The sequence below is a fragment of the Rhinoraja longicauda genome, chromosome 5, assembly GCF_053455715.1.
Source record: "Rhinoraja longicauda isolate Sanriku21f chromosome 5, sRhiLon1.1, whole genome shotgun sequence".
Lineage (NCBI taxonomy): Eukaryota > Metazoa > Chordata > Chondrichthyes > Rajiformes > Arhynchobatidae > Rhinoraja > Rhinoraja longicauda.
In genome coordinates this window covers 3,687,821-3,705,728 of record NC_135957.1, presented here as the reverse complement: position 1 = coordinate 3,705,728, position 17,908 = coordinate 3,687,821, and the positions used below count along the sequence as shown (strand labels likewise).

Here is a 17,908-nt window from a genome sequence, read left to right as displayed (position 1 = left end):
GAAGTTGATTCTGTACCGTACAGGGAGCCAGTGGAGAGAGGCCATAATCGGGGTGGTGTGGTCCCTTTTACGGGTACCCGTCAGGAGTCTCGCTGCGGCGTTTTGGACCAGTTGCAGGCGGGACTGGGAAGATTGGCTGATCCCAGTGTATAGGGAGTTGCAGTAGTCTAGGCGGGAGGAAATGAAAGCGTGAATGATTTTTTCTGTGTCGTCGAATTGGAGGAAAGGTTTGATTTTAGCTATGGTTCGAAGTTGGAAGAAGCTGGCTTTTACCACAGCGTTGACTTGCTTATCAAATTTTAATGCAGAGTCAAATATCATGCCGAGGTTTTTGACATGCGGTTTGACTAGGCAGGATAGACTTCCAAGACTGCCTGTTATCGATTTGATGGATAACCGAGCAAGGCTCGGTGTTGGGGCCGCAACTGTTTACCATATATATTACCATATATATTAATGATTTGGAAGAACGAATTAGTCACCAGTCACTGAAAGTTGGCGTGCAGGTACAGCAGGCAGTGAAGAAAGCTAATGGCATGTTGGCCTTCATAACGAGAGGATTTCAGTATAGGAGTAAACAGGTTCTTCTGCAGTTGTACAGGGCCCTGGTGAGACCACATCTGGAGTATTGTGTGCAGTTTTGGTCTCCTAATTTGAGGAAGGACATCCTTGTAATTGAGGCAGTGCAGCGTAGGTTCACGAGATTGATCCCTGGGATGGCGGGACTGTCATATGAGGAAAGATTGAAAAGACTAGGCATGTATTCACTGGAATTTAGAAGAATGAGAGTGGATCTTATAGAAACATATAAAATTATAAAAGGACTGGACAAGCTAGATGCAGGAAAAATGTTCCTAATGTTGGGGGAGTCCAGAACCAGGGGTCACAGTCTTAGAATAAAGGGGAGGCCATTTAAAATTGAGGTGAAAAGAAATTTTTTCACCCAGAGAGTTGTGAATTTGTGGAATTCTCTGCCACAGAGGGCAGTGGAGGCCAAATCACTGGATGGATTTAAGAGAGAGTTAGATAGAGCTCCAGGGGCCAGTGGAATCAAGGGATATGGGGAGAAGGCAGGCACTGGTTACTGATTGTGGACGATCAGCCATGATCACAATGAATGGCGGTGCTGGCTCGAAGGGCCGAATGGCCTCCTCCTGCACCTATTTTCTATGTTTCTATGTTTCTCTGTCTGGTCTCCCACACTCACAAACACATGCAGGAAAAAACATTCCGTCTTAGTGACTTTGCACAACAAATTGGCTTGAAGATACACCGGAAAGAAATCTGAATTAATGACACTAAACATCCAAAACCTCTTACCAATCCAAGTGAATGGAAACGACCTTCAGTCTGAAGAAGGGTCTCGACCCAAAACGTCACCCATTCCATCTCTCCTGAGTTGCTGCCTGACCTGCTGAGTTGCTCCAGCATTTTGTGAAATAAATTCCCATAACTGAGGAGTTTATTTATCTTGGTAGTAAAGTCAGATACGATGGCGGAGCACAAAATGACATTAAGAACCGGCTAAACAAGGCTGTGAATGTTTTCAGAATGCTAAACAATGTATGGAGGTCCCAGCAATACAGCAGCAAGACCAAGCTGAAGATATACGGGAGCTGTGTCCTCTCCACCCTCTGACATGACTGGGAATGCTGGGAATGACAGCGAGTGACATCAACCAGCTATCAGTCGTCCATACTAAGAACCTGAGAAGAATCCTTAGAATATTTTGGCCAAACACCATATCCAACCAAGATCTCCTTGCTCAATGCCAGCAAGAGAGTGTGGATACCATCATCATGAGAAAGCGCTGGAACTGGATTGGCCATATACTGAGGAGAGAACCAGACAGCATCCCAAGGATAGCCCTGCACTGGGCACCAGAAGGGAAAGGGAAAAGAGGGAGACCCAAAACCACATGGCGTGGAACTGTAGAGGAGGAAATGAAAACTATGGAATTGACCAGGGATAGTGTCCAGAAACTAGCCCAGAAACATAGAAACATAGAAAATAAGTGCAGGAAGAGGCCATTCGGCCCTTCGAGCCAGCACTGCGATTCATTGTGATCATCGTCCCCAATCAATACCCCGTGCCTGCCTTCTCCCCATATCCCTTGATTCCACTAGCCCCTAGAGCTTTATCTAACTCTCTCTTAAATTAATCCAGTGATTTGGCCTCCACTGCCCTCTGTGGCAGAGAATTCCAGAGGTCAGAGCTCTGTGGCAGAGAATTCCAGAGAACAGACAGGAGTGGAGTACCTTCGTTGTTGCCCTACATGCCAGGAGGCATCATGGGCAGTACGTAAGTAAGTATGTTTCCAAAAGAACTAGGATGGGGAGGGATGGGGAGAGAGGGAGAGGGATGGAGAGAGAGGGAAAGCAAGGATGAACTAGGATGGGGAGGGATGGAAAGAGAGGGAGAGGGATGGAGAGAGAGGGAAAGCAAGGATGAACTAGGATGGGGAGGGATGAACTAGGATGAACAAGAACTAGGATGGGGAGGGATGGAGAGAGAGGGAAAGCAAGGGTTCTTTGTGGTAGTAATGGACACTGTCTCGCATTATTTTCGCAATGATTTAAGTCTGGGCAGGCTAAGTGGCAGTAGATGAACTAAGGTATACACATGGCTTTGCTCAAATTACCTTTGAGTACAACCAGCGCACAAAGGGCATGAACCATCAGTGACTACTTTGAAATAACTAAAGCTGACAGATTTTACTCTTGATGGTGTCGGCAATACAAAGCAATAGCTGGATTCTCAGCAGTGAATTGTTCCTATTACTGTTTATGCTTTTCGAGAGAGGATGGATGAAAATCTACTTGAAGCTTTTTTTTCAATGGAAATGGAACAAGATCCTTGCTTCTCTTGTTACTAAGAGCGAGTCTTGTTTGAGAACAATGTTCTGTAGTGATGGCAATTAATGTAGTCATTTGGAACACATGCAGGTCTGAAACACAATGCGTAACATCAGCAAAGGCTCTGCTCCAAACCTTGTAAATGTCTTGACATGTAATTTAATAGAATATGCTTGAAATGTTCAGATCAGGCAGCATCTGTGGAAAGGGGAACAGTTAACCTTTCAAATCAATTACCATGCGATACAGAAAATAGGTGCAGGTGTAGATCATTCGGCCAATCGAGCCAGCACCGCCATTCACCATGATCATGGTACCCCATTCCTGCTCTCTCCCCATACCCCCTGACTCCACTATCATTAAGAGCTCCATCTAACTCTCTCTTGAAAGCATTGTGATCATTGTGATCATGACTGATCAGCCACAATCAGTAACCCGTGCCTGCCTTCTCCCCATATCCCTTGATTCCGCTAGCCCTAAGAGATCTAACTCTCTTTCGATCAGCCATGATCACAATGAATGACGGTGCTGGCTCAAAGGGCCGAATGGCCTCCTCCTGCACCTATTTTCTATGTTTCTATGAATGCATCCAGTGAATCGGCCTCGCTGCCTTCTGAGGCAGAGAATTCCACAAATTCACAACTCTCTGAGTGAAAAACGTTTTCCTCATCTCAGTTCTAAATGGCCTACCCCTTATTCTTTCTTCCCCATCCCCACTACAAACAGCCTGAAATAGAGTTCCGACCTGAAGCATCATCAATCCATGTTCTCCAGAGATGCTGCCTGACCTGCTGAGTTACTCCAACACTCTGTGAAACGTCACCCATCCATGTTCCCCAGAGATGCTGCCTGACCCGCTGAGTTACTCCAGTACTTTGCCTTTTTTCATAAACCTGCATTCTGCAGTTACTCGTTTCTACTATGAACCACCTCTTGCTTTCCTGCCTTTAAATTGTTTATTTTTGCATTAATTCCTTGTTTTTTTTTGCATTATTATTTTCTTCTCCCTCTCGTGTGTAATTTAAGTATAATTTATGTTTTGTACTGAAGATAGACACAAAATGCTGGAGTAACTCAGCGGGTCAGGCAGCATCTCTGGAGAGAAGGAATGGATGACGTTCCGGGTCGAGACCTGAAACGTCACCCATTCCTTCTCTCCTAAGATGCTGCCTGACCCGTTGGGTAACTCCAACATTTTGTGTCTATTTTTATGCATTGTCTGAATCTTTGTGCTTGCGATGTTGGTGCAAGTAATTTTTTTATTGTACTTTTACCTCACCATAATTTTGCTCCTTACTCATCTTGATTTGGTGACCGAGGTATACTCATTCAGAGTGAATGAACTGATCTTGAATATGTTCCAGTCCACTTACTCAAGGCAGTCCTGAAGTAGATCCTCAGTCTCTTTAGACCACTGGATGGACACAAAATGCTGGAGTAACTCAGCAGTAGCATCTCTGGATAGAAGGAATGGTGACGTTTGAGGTCGAGACCTTTCTTCAGACTGAGAGTCAGGGGAGAGGGAGGCACAAAGATAAGGAAGGTTAAGGTGTGAAAACGAGACATCAAGATAGATGCCTAGGAAAATGTAGATCATTGTTAGTTAGGTGTAATTTGTAATCTCTTTGGAATAATAAGGTTAGCATATCATAACATTATGACCACTGACAGACGGTGAATAACATTGGTTATCTTGTTACAATGGCACCTGTCAAGGGGTGGGATATATTAGGCAGCAAGTGAACAGTCAGTTCTTGAAGTTGATGGGTTGGATGCAGGAGAAATGGGCAGGAGTAAAGACCTGAGCGACTTTGACAAGGGCCAAATTGTTATGGCCAGACGACTGGGTCAGAGCATCTGTGAAACGGCAAGGCTTGTGGGGTGCTCCCGGTCAGCAGTGGTGAGTACCTACCGACAGTGGTCCGAGGAGGGTCAAACCACAAACCGGCGACAGACAGGGTGTTGGGCACCCAAGGCTCATCGATGCGCGAGGGCAACGAAGGCTATCCCGTCTGGTCCGAACCGACAGAAGGTCGACTGTCGCACAAGTCACAGAAAATGTTAATGGTGGTCACGGGAGGAATGTGTCACAATACACAGTGCATCGCACCCTGCTGCGTATGGGGCTGCACACGGAGGACCAACAGCACATTAGGCAGGTGGGCATAATGTTTTGGCTCATCGGGTCATATTGCTTTGGCTAATCAGTACATATCTGTAAGCTGGCACAGGTAGCACCGGTAGATGATAGATGGCTGAAGTGAGGGCGAGCAATGGTGTGAGAGGCGTATTTGATTCTGCTCTAGCAGTGATCAGTGTTAACATGGGGCAGGGGACATACTGCTGGTATTTGGGGAGTGCGTCCATCTTGAAGGTCAGCATGATTGAAGTCACTGGCAATGATGAACAGGCAATCAGCATTCACTGTCCCAAGAGAGTTGACAACCGAGTATACTGTAATTCGTCCAGTGCCACCTGCTGTGGACTTGACCCACCTTCAAGATGGTAGCTAGACACAAAATGCTGGAGTAACTCAGCAGGTCAGGCAGCATCGCTGGAGAGAAGGAATGGGTGACGTTTCGGGTCGAGACCCTTCTTCAGACAGAGTCAGGGGAGAGGGAGAGACACAGAGATAAGGAAGTGTAAGGTGTGAAAGCAAGACACCAAAAGAGATGAATACACAAAATGCTGGAGTAACGCAGCGGGTCAGGCAGCATCTCGGGAAGGCATGGGTGACGTTTTGGGTCGAGACCCTTCTTCAGAGTGACCTCGACCCAAAACGTCACCCATTCCTTCTCTCCAGAGATGCTGCCTGACCCGCTGAGTTACTCCAGCATTTTGTGTCTAGCTACCATCCTGAAGGTGGGTCAAGTCCACACCAGGTGGCAATTGTGTCTACCTTCGATTTTGTGTCTACCTTCGATTTAAACCAGCATCTGCAGTTTCTTTCCTAAGGTCAAGGAACAGATCATTGCTAGCTAGGAGAAGATGACAACGAAGCACACAGAGATAAAAATGTAATCAGGGGACAGTCAGACTGGTCGGAGAACTATGAAGGGGGAGGGATGGAGGGAGAGGAAAGCAAGGGTTCGGCGAAACAATGACTGAGCCTGCGCTTGGTCTCGCCGATATGCAGGAGTCCATACCCGTATATAGTAGAGGTGAATTCCTGCAGTAGACAAAAGGGACAGGTCAGGGGAGCAGGATTGACCATGACATTCGTGCTTGAAACAACTGGCAAATGAAAATGATCAGGAAGCACTCAGGAAGGACAGGAATCACCACTGCCCAGACGAAGAGTTCTGACGTGTTGAGATGTTCTTTTTCAGACGGCCAAAGGCTGGGTGATAATGACATACTGGTGATAGATCGTTAACTGATTGCCACTAATTACTAGGCTGCAGCATTGCTATCATTCTTGAAGTATACACCGAACAGCCAAAACATTATGCCCACCTGCCTAATACGCTGTTGGTCCTCCGTGTGCAGCCCCATACGCAGCAGGGTGCGATGCACTGTGTATTGTGACACAATCCTCCCGTGACCACCATTAACATTTTCTGTGACTTATGCCACAGTCGACCTTCTGTCGGTTCGGACCAGACAGGATAGCCTTCGTTGCCCTCGCGCATCGATGAGCCTTGGGTGCCCAACACCCTGTCTGTCGCCGGTTTGTGGTTTGTCCCTCCTCGGACCACTGTCGGTAGGTAACAAAGTTTATAGACTTTCAAGCTGTGTTTATAGTTTTTAAACCTTCAAGTGATTTAGCTGAGCTTTGAGATACACGCCCTTTCGGCCCACCGGGTCCGCGCCGACCAGCGATCCCCGCACATTAACACTATCCTATACCCACTAGGGACAATTTTTACATTTACCAAGCCAATTAACCTACAAACTTGCACGTCTTGATCTCAGAGAAATCCCACGCAGGTCACGGGGAGAACGTACAAACTCCGTACAGACAGTGTGCTGACGCTGATGTTAAGAATGAGCTGGTCCTCAACAACAGTGCAAAATTTTTACCTGAGATTTCATGGCTAAGAATTTGGAATAAATAGGTTTGGTAGGTTCATAGGAGAATACTTCCAATTAGTAACACCAACCCAATGTTGTGTTAGCTGCATTGTTTAATACAGTGCTTGGAATACAGAAACAAAGAGCAAGATTGTGCTTATATACATCTGGAACCTGTTCTGCTGCTCAATAAGATCATAGTTAATCTGACTGCTTACCTCAACCCTCTCCTGCCTGATCTTCATAATCCGCTATTCCCCCGTGGTCTAGAAATAATCTGTCTCAGCCTTGAACGATCAATGGCTCAACTTTTCCGGGGATTTCATCAAGTCAGATATTCTAAGAGCTGGAGTAACTCAGCGGGACTGGCAGCATCTCTGGAGAGAAGGAATGGATGATGTTTCGGGTCTTGAGACTCTTCTTCAGACTGAGAAAGAAGGGTCTCGACCCAAATTGTCACTCATTCCTTCTCTCCAACAATGCTGCCTGTCCTGCTGATTTTCTCCAGTATTTTGTGTCTATCGTCGATGTACACCAGCATCTGCAGTTCCTTCCTACACAGTTATTCTAAGCTAGGCTTAGCTGCTTACACCAGTTAATAAGTCAGTAATGGAAATAAACATTCTTCCATATTTTTGAAGTATTTTTCTTCAAAAGGCTGAAGACAATAAGGTAATGATGCATCTGTTATTGCTTAACAGGTCCTCGCCTCGTGTAGCTTCACCTTTTGGCATACATTGAAGATCTACACACTCTAAACCAAGTTATCCACATTGTAAGTTGAGTTTGACTTTCCACAAACAATAAATTTCCTCATTTCACATCTTCTTGAGTTTCTTGTTTTTAAGCATGAAATGGAAAAAAGTAATCATCACTAAGTTGTGTAGTTAAGAAACATTCCAATTCATGGAAAACATTTTATATTTTACTTTCTCTAGTACAGTTTTGTAATACAGAAAACAGAAACATTGGTCCCAGTGAATATTTATTAATTTTTGGAAAAAATTATAAATATTTATATATTTTAATACATGATTGTAAATCAAAGTAATTCTTCTGAAATCAATTATATGTTTATATTTATGCTTTTTTAATCAAAATTTAAAAAAAAGAAAAGTCCATATTTAGACTTTTTTTAAACTTTGGACCTCAAATAATATTCATAATACAATGGCTTCTGTAAATTACCAAAAAATTGCAACCTTTCATAATCTACAGAGATTATAAATCAAAGCCAAATTATTTGTAGATATAATCCATAATTATTTTGTTAAACTATTATTTTTTCACCATGGATAAAATAATGTGTTTTATATTTTAACTAGGTTAGGTGCAGAATCAGCAAATTTCACACGATTCAATAAATAAATCTACAAAATTCAATAAAGAAGTGATCCTCAGTGCTGGTTTTCAATGAAACCTATTGTGTCCCTTTCATCAAGGAAAAAACTACAATGCAGTTATCCAAATATTTAAACAATTCTCATCATCGTTGCAAAGGAACAAAATTCATTGCTTGAGGACGGAGATAAGATTTTCTAATTCTTCTTGTGTCTCTTGTTCCTGTGGCGAAGGAAAGGAAAATATATATTTGAGAATAGCGTATAAATGCCACTTTTGTTCACTGGCACTCCTCTGCCCCAATAATAATTGTTGCCATTCTCCCATGTGTAAAGAAATTGATGGGATGGAAAATGGAGGAATGGTGTGGAAAGAGTTACAGCAAACAAGAAAATTATGGTTAATATAGCAGCAAAAATAACCATAAAGAACAGTCCTGGGAACTATCTTGAGCGTTGGCATGCAAGTAACAAGTTACTGTTGAGGCAAGACAATAAAAGGCGAGCATCAAATTGCTTCAATCATTCATAAATGTCTACAACATTTATGGAAGCACACATTTTGAGGAACATTGGACACCTAGCACTTACGATGCATTGTCAAGGAATAGTTAAAGGAGAAGTAGAAAGGGAGTGACATTAAGTCTGTAGAACAAAATTAATAATGGGAATGGAATGCTTAGCTTTAATGATGAAATGGATTGATCCAATCAATCAGAAGATGCCAATTAAAACCGAACACTACTCTGGTCACCAAGACGAAAGGGAACATTTCAAGAATTTATGACAATGCAGGAATTACTTTAGGATTTATCCCAGAAGTCAAACAATTGAATTAAAAGCAGATGAACTCAGGCTCTATATACCCTCTTTAACTAGAAGATAACAAAAGGCTCATGAGGATGGCACAGTGGCGCGCGCAGTGGTCAAGAGACCCGGGTTCGATCACGACTAAGGGTGCTGTCTGTACGGAGTCTGTACATTCTCCCCGTGACCGCGTTCTCCATGTGACCGTTATTAAGACCGATTCCAACTGTTCAGATGTTATATCAACCTTCAGCACTGGGATAGTAAGCATCAGTGGGAAGGCCAGCATTTGTCGGTCATCATGACAGCACGGTGGCGCAGCGGTAGAGTTGCCGCCTTAGAACGAATGCAGCGCCGGAGACCCGGGTTCCATCCCGACTACGGGTGCTGTCTGTACGGAGTTTGTACGTTCTCCCCGTGACCTGCGTGGGTTTTCTCCGAGATCTTCTGTTTCCTCCCACACTTCAAAGACGTACAGGTATGTAGGTTAATTGACTGGGTAAATGTAAAAATTGTCCATAGTGTGTGTAGGATAGTGTTAATGTGTGGGGATCGCTGGGCGGCGCGGACTCGGTGGGCCGAAGGGCCTGTTTCCGCACTGTATCTCTAAATCTAAATCTAAAAAATCATTTACCTATCTTGATTCCATATCCTTACCCAAACCAATCTGCAATTTCAGTTTGGAAATTTCCAGTTGAGTTACAGTCATGGATTCTAAATCTAGAGGGGCTCCCCCCTCCCTTACCGGGTCCCCCTTTGTACTCCCACCGTCTCTCACGGCAGTGCCCCCACGCTGGGTCCCCATTGTCTTCCCCCTCTCCCCCTCACGCTCATCGACCTCTGATCACGGGTCGATGGCGAGGTCCCACCACCACCACTGAGGCACCCGTTGCGGGCACCACTGAAGCTCCTTCAGCCCAGACAGGCCTTGCAGCCCGGTTCTCTGCAGTCCCCTGGGAGGCTTGTGGGGCGAGTCGGGCTTACCGGGGAGCGTCCCGGTCGGCGGCGCGGTTGTTCGGTGGGTGGATCGGGCCCGCGCGGCTGCCTGGCGCACTCCCCACTGGGCGCGCGGCTCCCCGGGACGGATAGTAGTTCAGCACTGCTCTCTGGTTGTGGTGGGATGGTTCAGTTGCCTGATAACAGCCGGGAAGAAACTGTCCCTGAATCTGGAGGTGTGCGTTTTCACACTTCTGCACCTTTTTGCGTGATGGGAGAGGGGAGAAGAGGGAGTGGCTAGAGTGTGACCGTCCTTGATTATGCTGCTGGCCTTGCCGAGGCAGCGTGAGGTATAGATGGAGTCAATGGAAGGGAGGTTGCTTTGTGTGTACAATTCGCTGCAATTTCTTATGGTCTTGAATGGAGCTGTTCACAACCGCGCTGTGATGCATCCCGATAAAATGCTTTCCCTGGTGCATCTGTAGAGGTTGGTGAGAGTTGTTGGGGACATGCCGAACATCCTAAGGCTTTTAAGGAAGTAGAAGTGTTGGTGTGCTTCCCTGACTGTTGCTTCAATATGGGTGGTCCAGGAGACATTGTTGGTGATATTGACTCCTGGGAATTTGAAGTTTTCAACCATCTCTACTTCGGCGCCATCACTGCCAACTGGGGTATGTGTACCCCTTCACTTCCTGAAGTCCTGCACTATCTCCCTTGTCTTGCTGAGAGAAAGGCTGTTTTCTCGACACCTGGACACGAGGTTCTCAATCTACTTCCTGTACTCCATCTCATCATTAGTTGATTCATTTGTTTGTTCGTTTGTTCCGGTGCAGGCGCTGTGCACATGACAACTGTCATTGTCTTTTTCTTTTTTTCTCACTTTTAATTTAATTTCAATTTCAGGTTTTCCTTGTTCTTTGTTGTGTGTTGTGACTTTTGGCAGACCAATTTCCCTCCAGGGATGAATAAGGTTTATCGTATTGTATCGTATACGCAGGACTATTCTTGATCGGACTTTGCTGGCTTTACCTTGCACTAAACGTTATTCCCTTATCATGTATTTATACTGTAGATGGCTCGATAGTAATAATTTATTGTCTTTCCGCTGACTGGTTAGAACGCAACAAAAGCTTTTCACTGTACATGTGACAATAAACTGAACTGAACTGAACTGCCCCTAGCAGCACAAGGCCATCAATGTTGATAGTCCCACCATCCCTAATCTTTGGGCACCCAGTGTGTAGGGGAGTGTGTAGATCAGTGGATGCCCAGGTTGGTTTGCTCCTGGGCCTTGTCATTCATGGGTCATGACGCCAGGCAGACAAAGGCTGTGCCCAAACTGACTGCCTGCCCCTCGTTCAGTGTTACATCCGTGAAAAGGAACACGCGGTGCCCATGGGCGCCGTGAAGGAGTTCCGGGATGGCTGGGTGCTGTGGGGCATCGACTGTATCCTGGATCAGGATTGCAATAGTCATTTGATGCTTAGCAGTAAGTAATACTTGCCAATTTTCTATTCTGGTGGTGGGTGGTTTGTTATAGTTTGATGTGTAAATACTATTGTAAATAACTGAATAAATTTAATTTTGTGTTTAAAACCCCCCTCCAAAAACTGATGTTGATACTGCTTTCTTATCCCAACTGGGACTGATATCAAACCCAGCTATTAATAAAATGAATGTATTAAATTACAAAACACATTAACATAGAAAATAGGTGCAGGAGGAGGCCATTCGGCCCTTCGAGCCAGCACCACCATTCATTGTGATCATGGCTGATCGTCCACAATCAGTAACCCGTGCCTGCCTTCTCCCCATATCCTTTGATTCCGCTAGCCCCTAGAGCACTATCTAACTAATTATAAACAACCAGGATTAGATTTGGTCTGCAAAATACAAACATGTAATCAAATAAGCACTTCATGTACTTCCTCAATGTTCCATGTGTGGGTGAAAGTAGGTTAAAGTGGTTGTTACAGATGGCGGCGCTGCCCTAGCAGCTGCGGCTTACCTGCAGTCCATTTGTCTTTGTGTTTTTGTTGTTTTTGTTGTCTTAATTGTAGTTGTGATGTGGTGTTTTTGTGTTTGTGTACTATGTGTGTATGTGGGGGGGAGGGGGGGAACTGTAAAATTGTAATATGTGTCCCTTCCGAACGGAGACCCGACCTTTGTGTTCTGGGCCGTGTCTCCGTTCCTGCTGCGGCCTACCATCGGCCCAACTCCTGGAGCTGGCGGCCTCCAGGGCTCTGGTTTGCAGAGCCCGCGGACCAGACTCACCATCAGCGGAGCCGGCCGTTCTCGGAGGCTGCGGGAGCGGCTGCGACTCGCCTTAGGCTCGGGCCGCGTGGATGCCGACATCGGGAGCTCCGGCAGCGGCAGCGTGTTCGCCCGCCCCGGATCGCGGGGCTTGGGTCGGCCCGCCGCGGACATTTCACCGTCCGGCGCGGCCTGAAATAGGCCACGGAATTTTCTCTGCTCGGCGGGGGCTTCAATGTCGGGAGCCCCGACCGCCCCGACTTACAGCGGGGCTTGGGTCGGCCCGTTGCGGACATTTCACCGTCCGGCGCAGCCTGGAACATGGCAACGACAACAGCCTGACCGCAGGAGAAGACGGCAGGGGAAGAGAAAAAGACATTCTGGCCTTCCATCACAGTGAGGAGGGGACTGGAGGAGACTCACTGTGATGGATGTTTCTTTTTGGGGGGTTTTGTGTTGGTTGGGGTTGTGTAATTTGCTTATTTTATTGCTCTTATTGTTGGACTGTGGGTGACGAAATTTCGTCCAAAAAACTTGTTTTTTGGATGACAAATAAAGATATCTTGAATCTTGAATCTTAATAGCATTAATTTCAATGTAGTTACCTCTATAGCGCCAGGAAAGGAAACTGCGATGTCACACCATTTTTGTGCATTAGTGTTCTGTCCAAGTTCTTTGTAACACTGCAGATAAAACACAGGGAAGATATAAAATGAACCACAAATACCATTGACTATCAGAACTCAGAAATTGTCATGAATGAGGTTTAAAATAGAGCTATAACATTTTTATGAAACAACTAGACCAAGTGGACCCGTTGGGCCAAAACCTCTCCTGCATTGGTGCAGCACTCTCCCGTCCCCCCCTCCTTCCCCTCCCCCTCCTCCCTCCCCACTCCATCCCCCTCAACCCCCTTTATCCTCCTTCCTCCCCCCCTTTATCCTCCCTTCTCCCCCCTTTATTCCCCCCCCCCCATCCCTCCCTCCCCCCTCCCTAGGAGATAGATTTAAACTTTAAAATGTGAATAACTTTAAAAATATAACACCGTTTTCAATGAAACCTCTTCCATTAGCACCAAAGGGACGACGGTGAGTAAGGTGGGCCTAAAATTGTCGCGCTATCGTGTACCGTTTTGGTTGTAGTTCCGGAGCAAACTAACGAACAAACGAGAGTTTTAGTATATAGATGAAAACATGATACCCACCTTTGTCAAGTAAACACAGTTAGCTTTGGAATACCTTGCATGTATTTCCTCCACCTAGAAAATTCAAGATAAGTACATATTTGCATAAAGGTTAAATTAAAAAATAATAAGGAATGCACTGAATGGAGCGATATGCATCAGTCAAACAAAGAAAGCAAAAGCTAATTTTCAAGGCAAACCATTAGACTCCTCTGAAGGACTATTAAAATGACCATCCGATTTCTGATGCTACTGCCTATGAATCTGAAGGCATCAAAGAGTTGCATTTCATATAGATACAAGGAACTGCAAAGGCTGGTTTGCAAAAAAAGATAAAGTGCTGGAGTAACTCAAGCCATATGTCTGGTTAGACGATTAGATGACCTTTTGGATCGGGACCCTTCTTCAGACTGATTGTAGTGGGGGGGGGGGAGGGGAAGAAACCTGGAAAAGAGGTGGTGGCTGCACAATGTCTGGCAGGCGATGGATGCGTGGATACAGGTAAAGGAGGTTTTCGACTGGCAGATGGCAGGACAAAAGCCACAGATGAAAAGACAAAGTTTGAGATAAGGATAGTGGATGTGTGAAATGAGAAGGTACATAGGTGGAATGGGACTGGGGGATAGGGAGGAATGGATGTGCATCCAAATGGGGCACATCGAAGAGAGGGAGGGGTGTTACTACAGATTTTCATCATCTCCGCTAGCTGTTTTCAGCTGCCCAGGCATTCTGCCTTCACATCGCTTTCCATCTTTAAAATCAGCTCATTTATTTGATCATTGCTGTGGTCAACTGCCTCGACATCTTTTGAGGATTAATTTTTGTTTGATAACCTTTCTGTGAAAAGCTTTATTATGTTTTTACTATATTAAATGTTCATATACACCGATCAGCCAAAACATTATGATCTGATGAGCCAAAACATTATGCCCACCTGCCTAATATGCTGTTGGTCCTCCATGTGCAGCCCCATACACAGCAGGGTGCGATGCACTGTGTATTGTGACACATTCCTCCCGTGACCACCATTAACATTTTCTGTGACTTGTGCCACAGTCGACCTTCTGTCGGTTCGGACCAGACGGGATAGCCTTCGTTGCCCTCGCGCATCGATGAGCCTTGGGTGCCCAACACCCTTTCTGTCGCCGGTTTGTGGTTTGTCCCTCCTCGGACCACTGTCGGTAGGTACTCACCACTGCTGACTGGGAGCACCCCACAAGCCTTGCCGTTTCACAGATGCTCTGACCCAGTTGTCTGGCCATAACAATGTGGCCCTTGTCAATATCATCAAGTCAAGTCAAGTCAAGTTTATTTGTCACATACACATAAATGTGCAGTGAAATGAAAGATTACCCACAGTCCAACAACAAGACCAATAAAAATAAGCAATAACACACACAATCATACAAAAAGAAACGTCCATCACAGTGAGTCTCCTCTAGTCACCTTCTCACTGTGATGGAAGGCCAGAATGTCTTTTCTCTTCCCCTGCCATCTTCTCCCGCGGTCAGGCTGTTGGAGTTGCCACGTTCCAGGCTGCGCCGGACGGTGAAAGGTCCGCAGCGGGCCGACCCAAGCCCCGCGATCCGGGGCGGGCGAAGCCGCCGCCGCCGCCGCTGCCCCGTCGGGGCGGTCGTGGCTCCCGACATTGAAGCCCCCGCCGGACGGTGGAAAATCCCGCGACCTATTCCAGGCCGCGCTGGACGGTGAAAATTCCGCGGCGGGCCGACCCAAGCCCCGCGACTCGGGGCGGGCGAAGACGCTGCCGCTGCCGGAGCTCCCGACGTCGGCCCCCACCCAGGGGGCTGCGAGCGTCCGATGTCCACGCGGCCGGAGCCTCCACAGGCGAGTCCCAGGTGGAGGCCGCCAGCTCAGGTGCATGGTAGGCCGCAGCGGGAACGGAGACACCACCCAGAACAAAAGGTCACGTCTTCGGTGGGAAGAGACATCTTTACATTTACAGTCCCCCCCCCCAAAGTACACAACCCCAAAAAACTACATCACATTTACACTACAATCAAGACAAAAAAACAACATAAAAACACAAAGACAGACGGACTGCAGGTACGCCGCAGCTACTAGGGCAGCGCAGGCACAGAGAGGCCTGCAATATGTAGAACTGTAAAGTATATGAAACTAATGAGACAACAAAACATAGGTTTCAAGCAAGTTTAAGTAGGTGAAAATAACTTAATTTCACTAATGAGCTGATGAGTTAGCTGACGAGAACGATTGTGTTAAATAGTAGATGGGCACAAGATGCTGCAGTAATTCAGCAGGACAGGCAGCATCTCTGGAAAACAGGAATAGGTGACGTTTCCGATAAAGACCCTTCTTCAGACTGAGTTCTCTGACTCAGTCTGAAGATGGGTCTCGACCAGAAACGTCACCTATTCCTTCTTTCCAGAGATGCTGCCTGGCCCGCTGCATTACTCCAGCCTTGTGTCTATCTTCGGTTTAAACCAGCATTTGCAGTTCCTTCCTACATGTTTTAAAATCAATACCATGATTCAGCAATTAAACTGCAGGCGGGAAATGAAAAACTGAGTGACTGGCAGGTTTATTACCTTGAGAAAACATTGCAACGCATCTTCTATTGTTGAATTTGGTGGCTCTCCAAACAAGGCTGCAGCTACTTTTCTTTCAATCCATGACAGCTGCGAAGTCTGCAAATCAAGCAAGTCACACATTGTGAAGTGAAAGGTCAATTCCAATTTCATGATCTCCTTACATTAAACATTTACATTTATATAATTCCTTAACAGAGTAAACCATTTGAATATATTAGAGTAGCAAAACATGGAACCAAACCAGCGCCTGCAAGATATTACGGTAAATGTCAAACAGATTTTTTCCATGCTGCATCTGTGAGAAATGAAGTCGCAGAGCATAGAGGTTGGTCGGTAATTCCGGAGCTCAAAGTCTTGACAGTTAAACAAATCCCTGGCAACAGTGGAGCAATAAATCAGATTGGTCAAGAGATTAGAACCACAAGAACAAATGAAGAGTTGAAGGACCGTAACTAATAGAAATATGGAGAAGTGTATCAATGAAAACATTTGGAAGCTAGAAAAATAGGAACATTAATGGTTAATATTAATAACCTGAGCACAGGTACTATGGGCTAATGGGTCCTGGTGCAAATAATAGCGCAGGCAACAATAGGAAGAAGGGTCTCGACCCGAAACCTCACCCATTTCATTTCTCCAGAGATGCTGTCTGACCCGCTGAGTTACTCCAGGTTTTTATGTTAATCTTAGACTATGGGATGACATCAAACTGAGCTTAATGAAGGTGATGACTTGGTCAAATGGCTAACTTGAGGAACAGCACCTCATATTTCACCTGGACAGTGTACAGTCCAATGATGCGAACATTGAATTCTCCAATTTCAGATAACCATCTATTTATTATCTGATCCCTTCTCTCTTGTTCTGATCCACCATGGTCGTCTCACACACACCTTTCTCTCCAATCCTCCCCCCGCACCCAGCCCCCTTAACCTTCCTTTCTCCTCCTTCATCTGGTTCCATCTGTATTCCACCCACACACTGAACCTACAGAGGCCCAAGTGAGACGCATCCTGCAATACTGTATGCACATCTGGTATCTGTACCTACAGAAAGATGAGCTTGTGGTACTGCAGAGAACATTTAACATTATTCCTTGCATTTCTCCCCAAACATTCGGAAAGACTGCATTAAACTGAACTGGGCGGCGCGATGGCGCAGCGGTAGAGTTGCTGCCTTACAGCGCCAGAGACGGGTGTTCAATCCCGACTATGGGTGCTGTCTGTACGGAGTTTGTACGTTCTCCCCGTGAACTGCATGGGTTTTCTCCAAGATCTTCGGTTTCCTCCCACACTCTAAAGACGTGCAGGTTTATAGGTTAATTGGCTTGGTAATATCTTAAATTGTTCCTATTGTGTAGGATAGTGCTAGTGTACGGGAATCGCTGGTCGGTGCGGACTCGTCCCTGTGTTTTCTTGCCTTCTTTGTGGCATTTTTCAAGCAGGATTTCATCAAATCCTTAGGCTAATTTATACCAGAAAGATGTGGCGGATCAGGCCACTCCTTGGGTCAGCCCCCTCGTTACGTGACGGACAGGCGAAAGGGGTTAAAAGCCAGGCCAAGGGAAGGCGTATCTTATCCCTAGGAGAACTACGCTGTGGGCAGGAGCTCACAGCCTAATAAAAGAATCTAACTAAACACTGCCTGGCGTCTTGCCTTTTCTCTGGCCTCCGCCAGGCCACTACATTGGTGACCCCGACGGACATCACACGTAGTGATGTCAAACGATAATGTGCAACCCGGTCCTGCCGCCCTCGGTCCTGCCGACCTCGAGGCCGTCTCCCTCAAACTCCCGACCCTGTGGACCGAAGAGCCTGAGGTCTGGTTTCAGCAGGCAGAGGCACAGTTTGCTGTGCGAGGGGTAACCGTCGACTTGACGAAGTACTTTTATGTCGTCGGCGCCCTGGACCAGGCAACAGCAAGGCGAGTAAAGCCTTACCTTAATGACCC

At 46.2% G+C, this 17,908-nt stretch overlaps 1 protein-coding gene across 1 annotated transcript in view; it reads right to left on the bottom strand.

The window, feature by feature from the left end:
• Positions 1 to 7,946: 7,946 nt before the first annotated feature.
• rmdn2 (regulator of microtubule dynamics 2) overlaps positions 7,947 to 17,908 on the bottom strand; it is an 81,099-nt gene continuing 71,137 nt past the window's right edge. The window contains 4 exon segments of the mRNA XM_078399975.1: positions 7,947 to 8,432; positions 12,811 to 12,888; positions 13,410 to 13,463; positions 15,956 to 16,054. Of these exon segments, the coding sequence (XP_078256101.1) occupies positions 8,379 to 8,432; positions 12,811 to 12,888; positions 13,410 to 13,463; positions 15,956 to 16,054 (285 nt within the window). The 3' untranslated portion in view covers positions 7,947 to 8,378.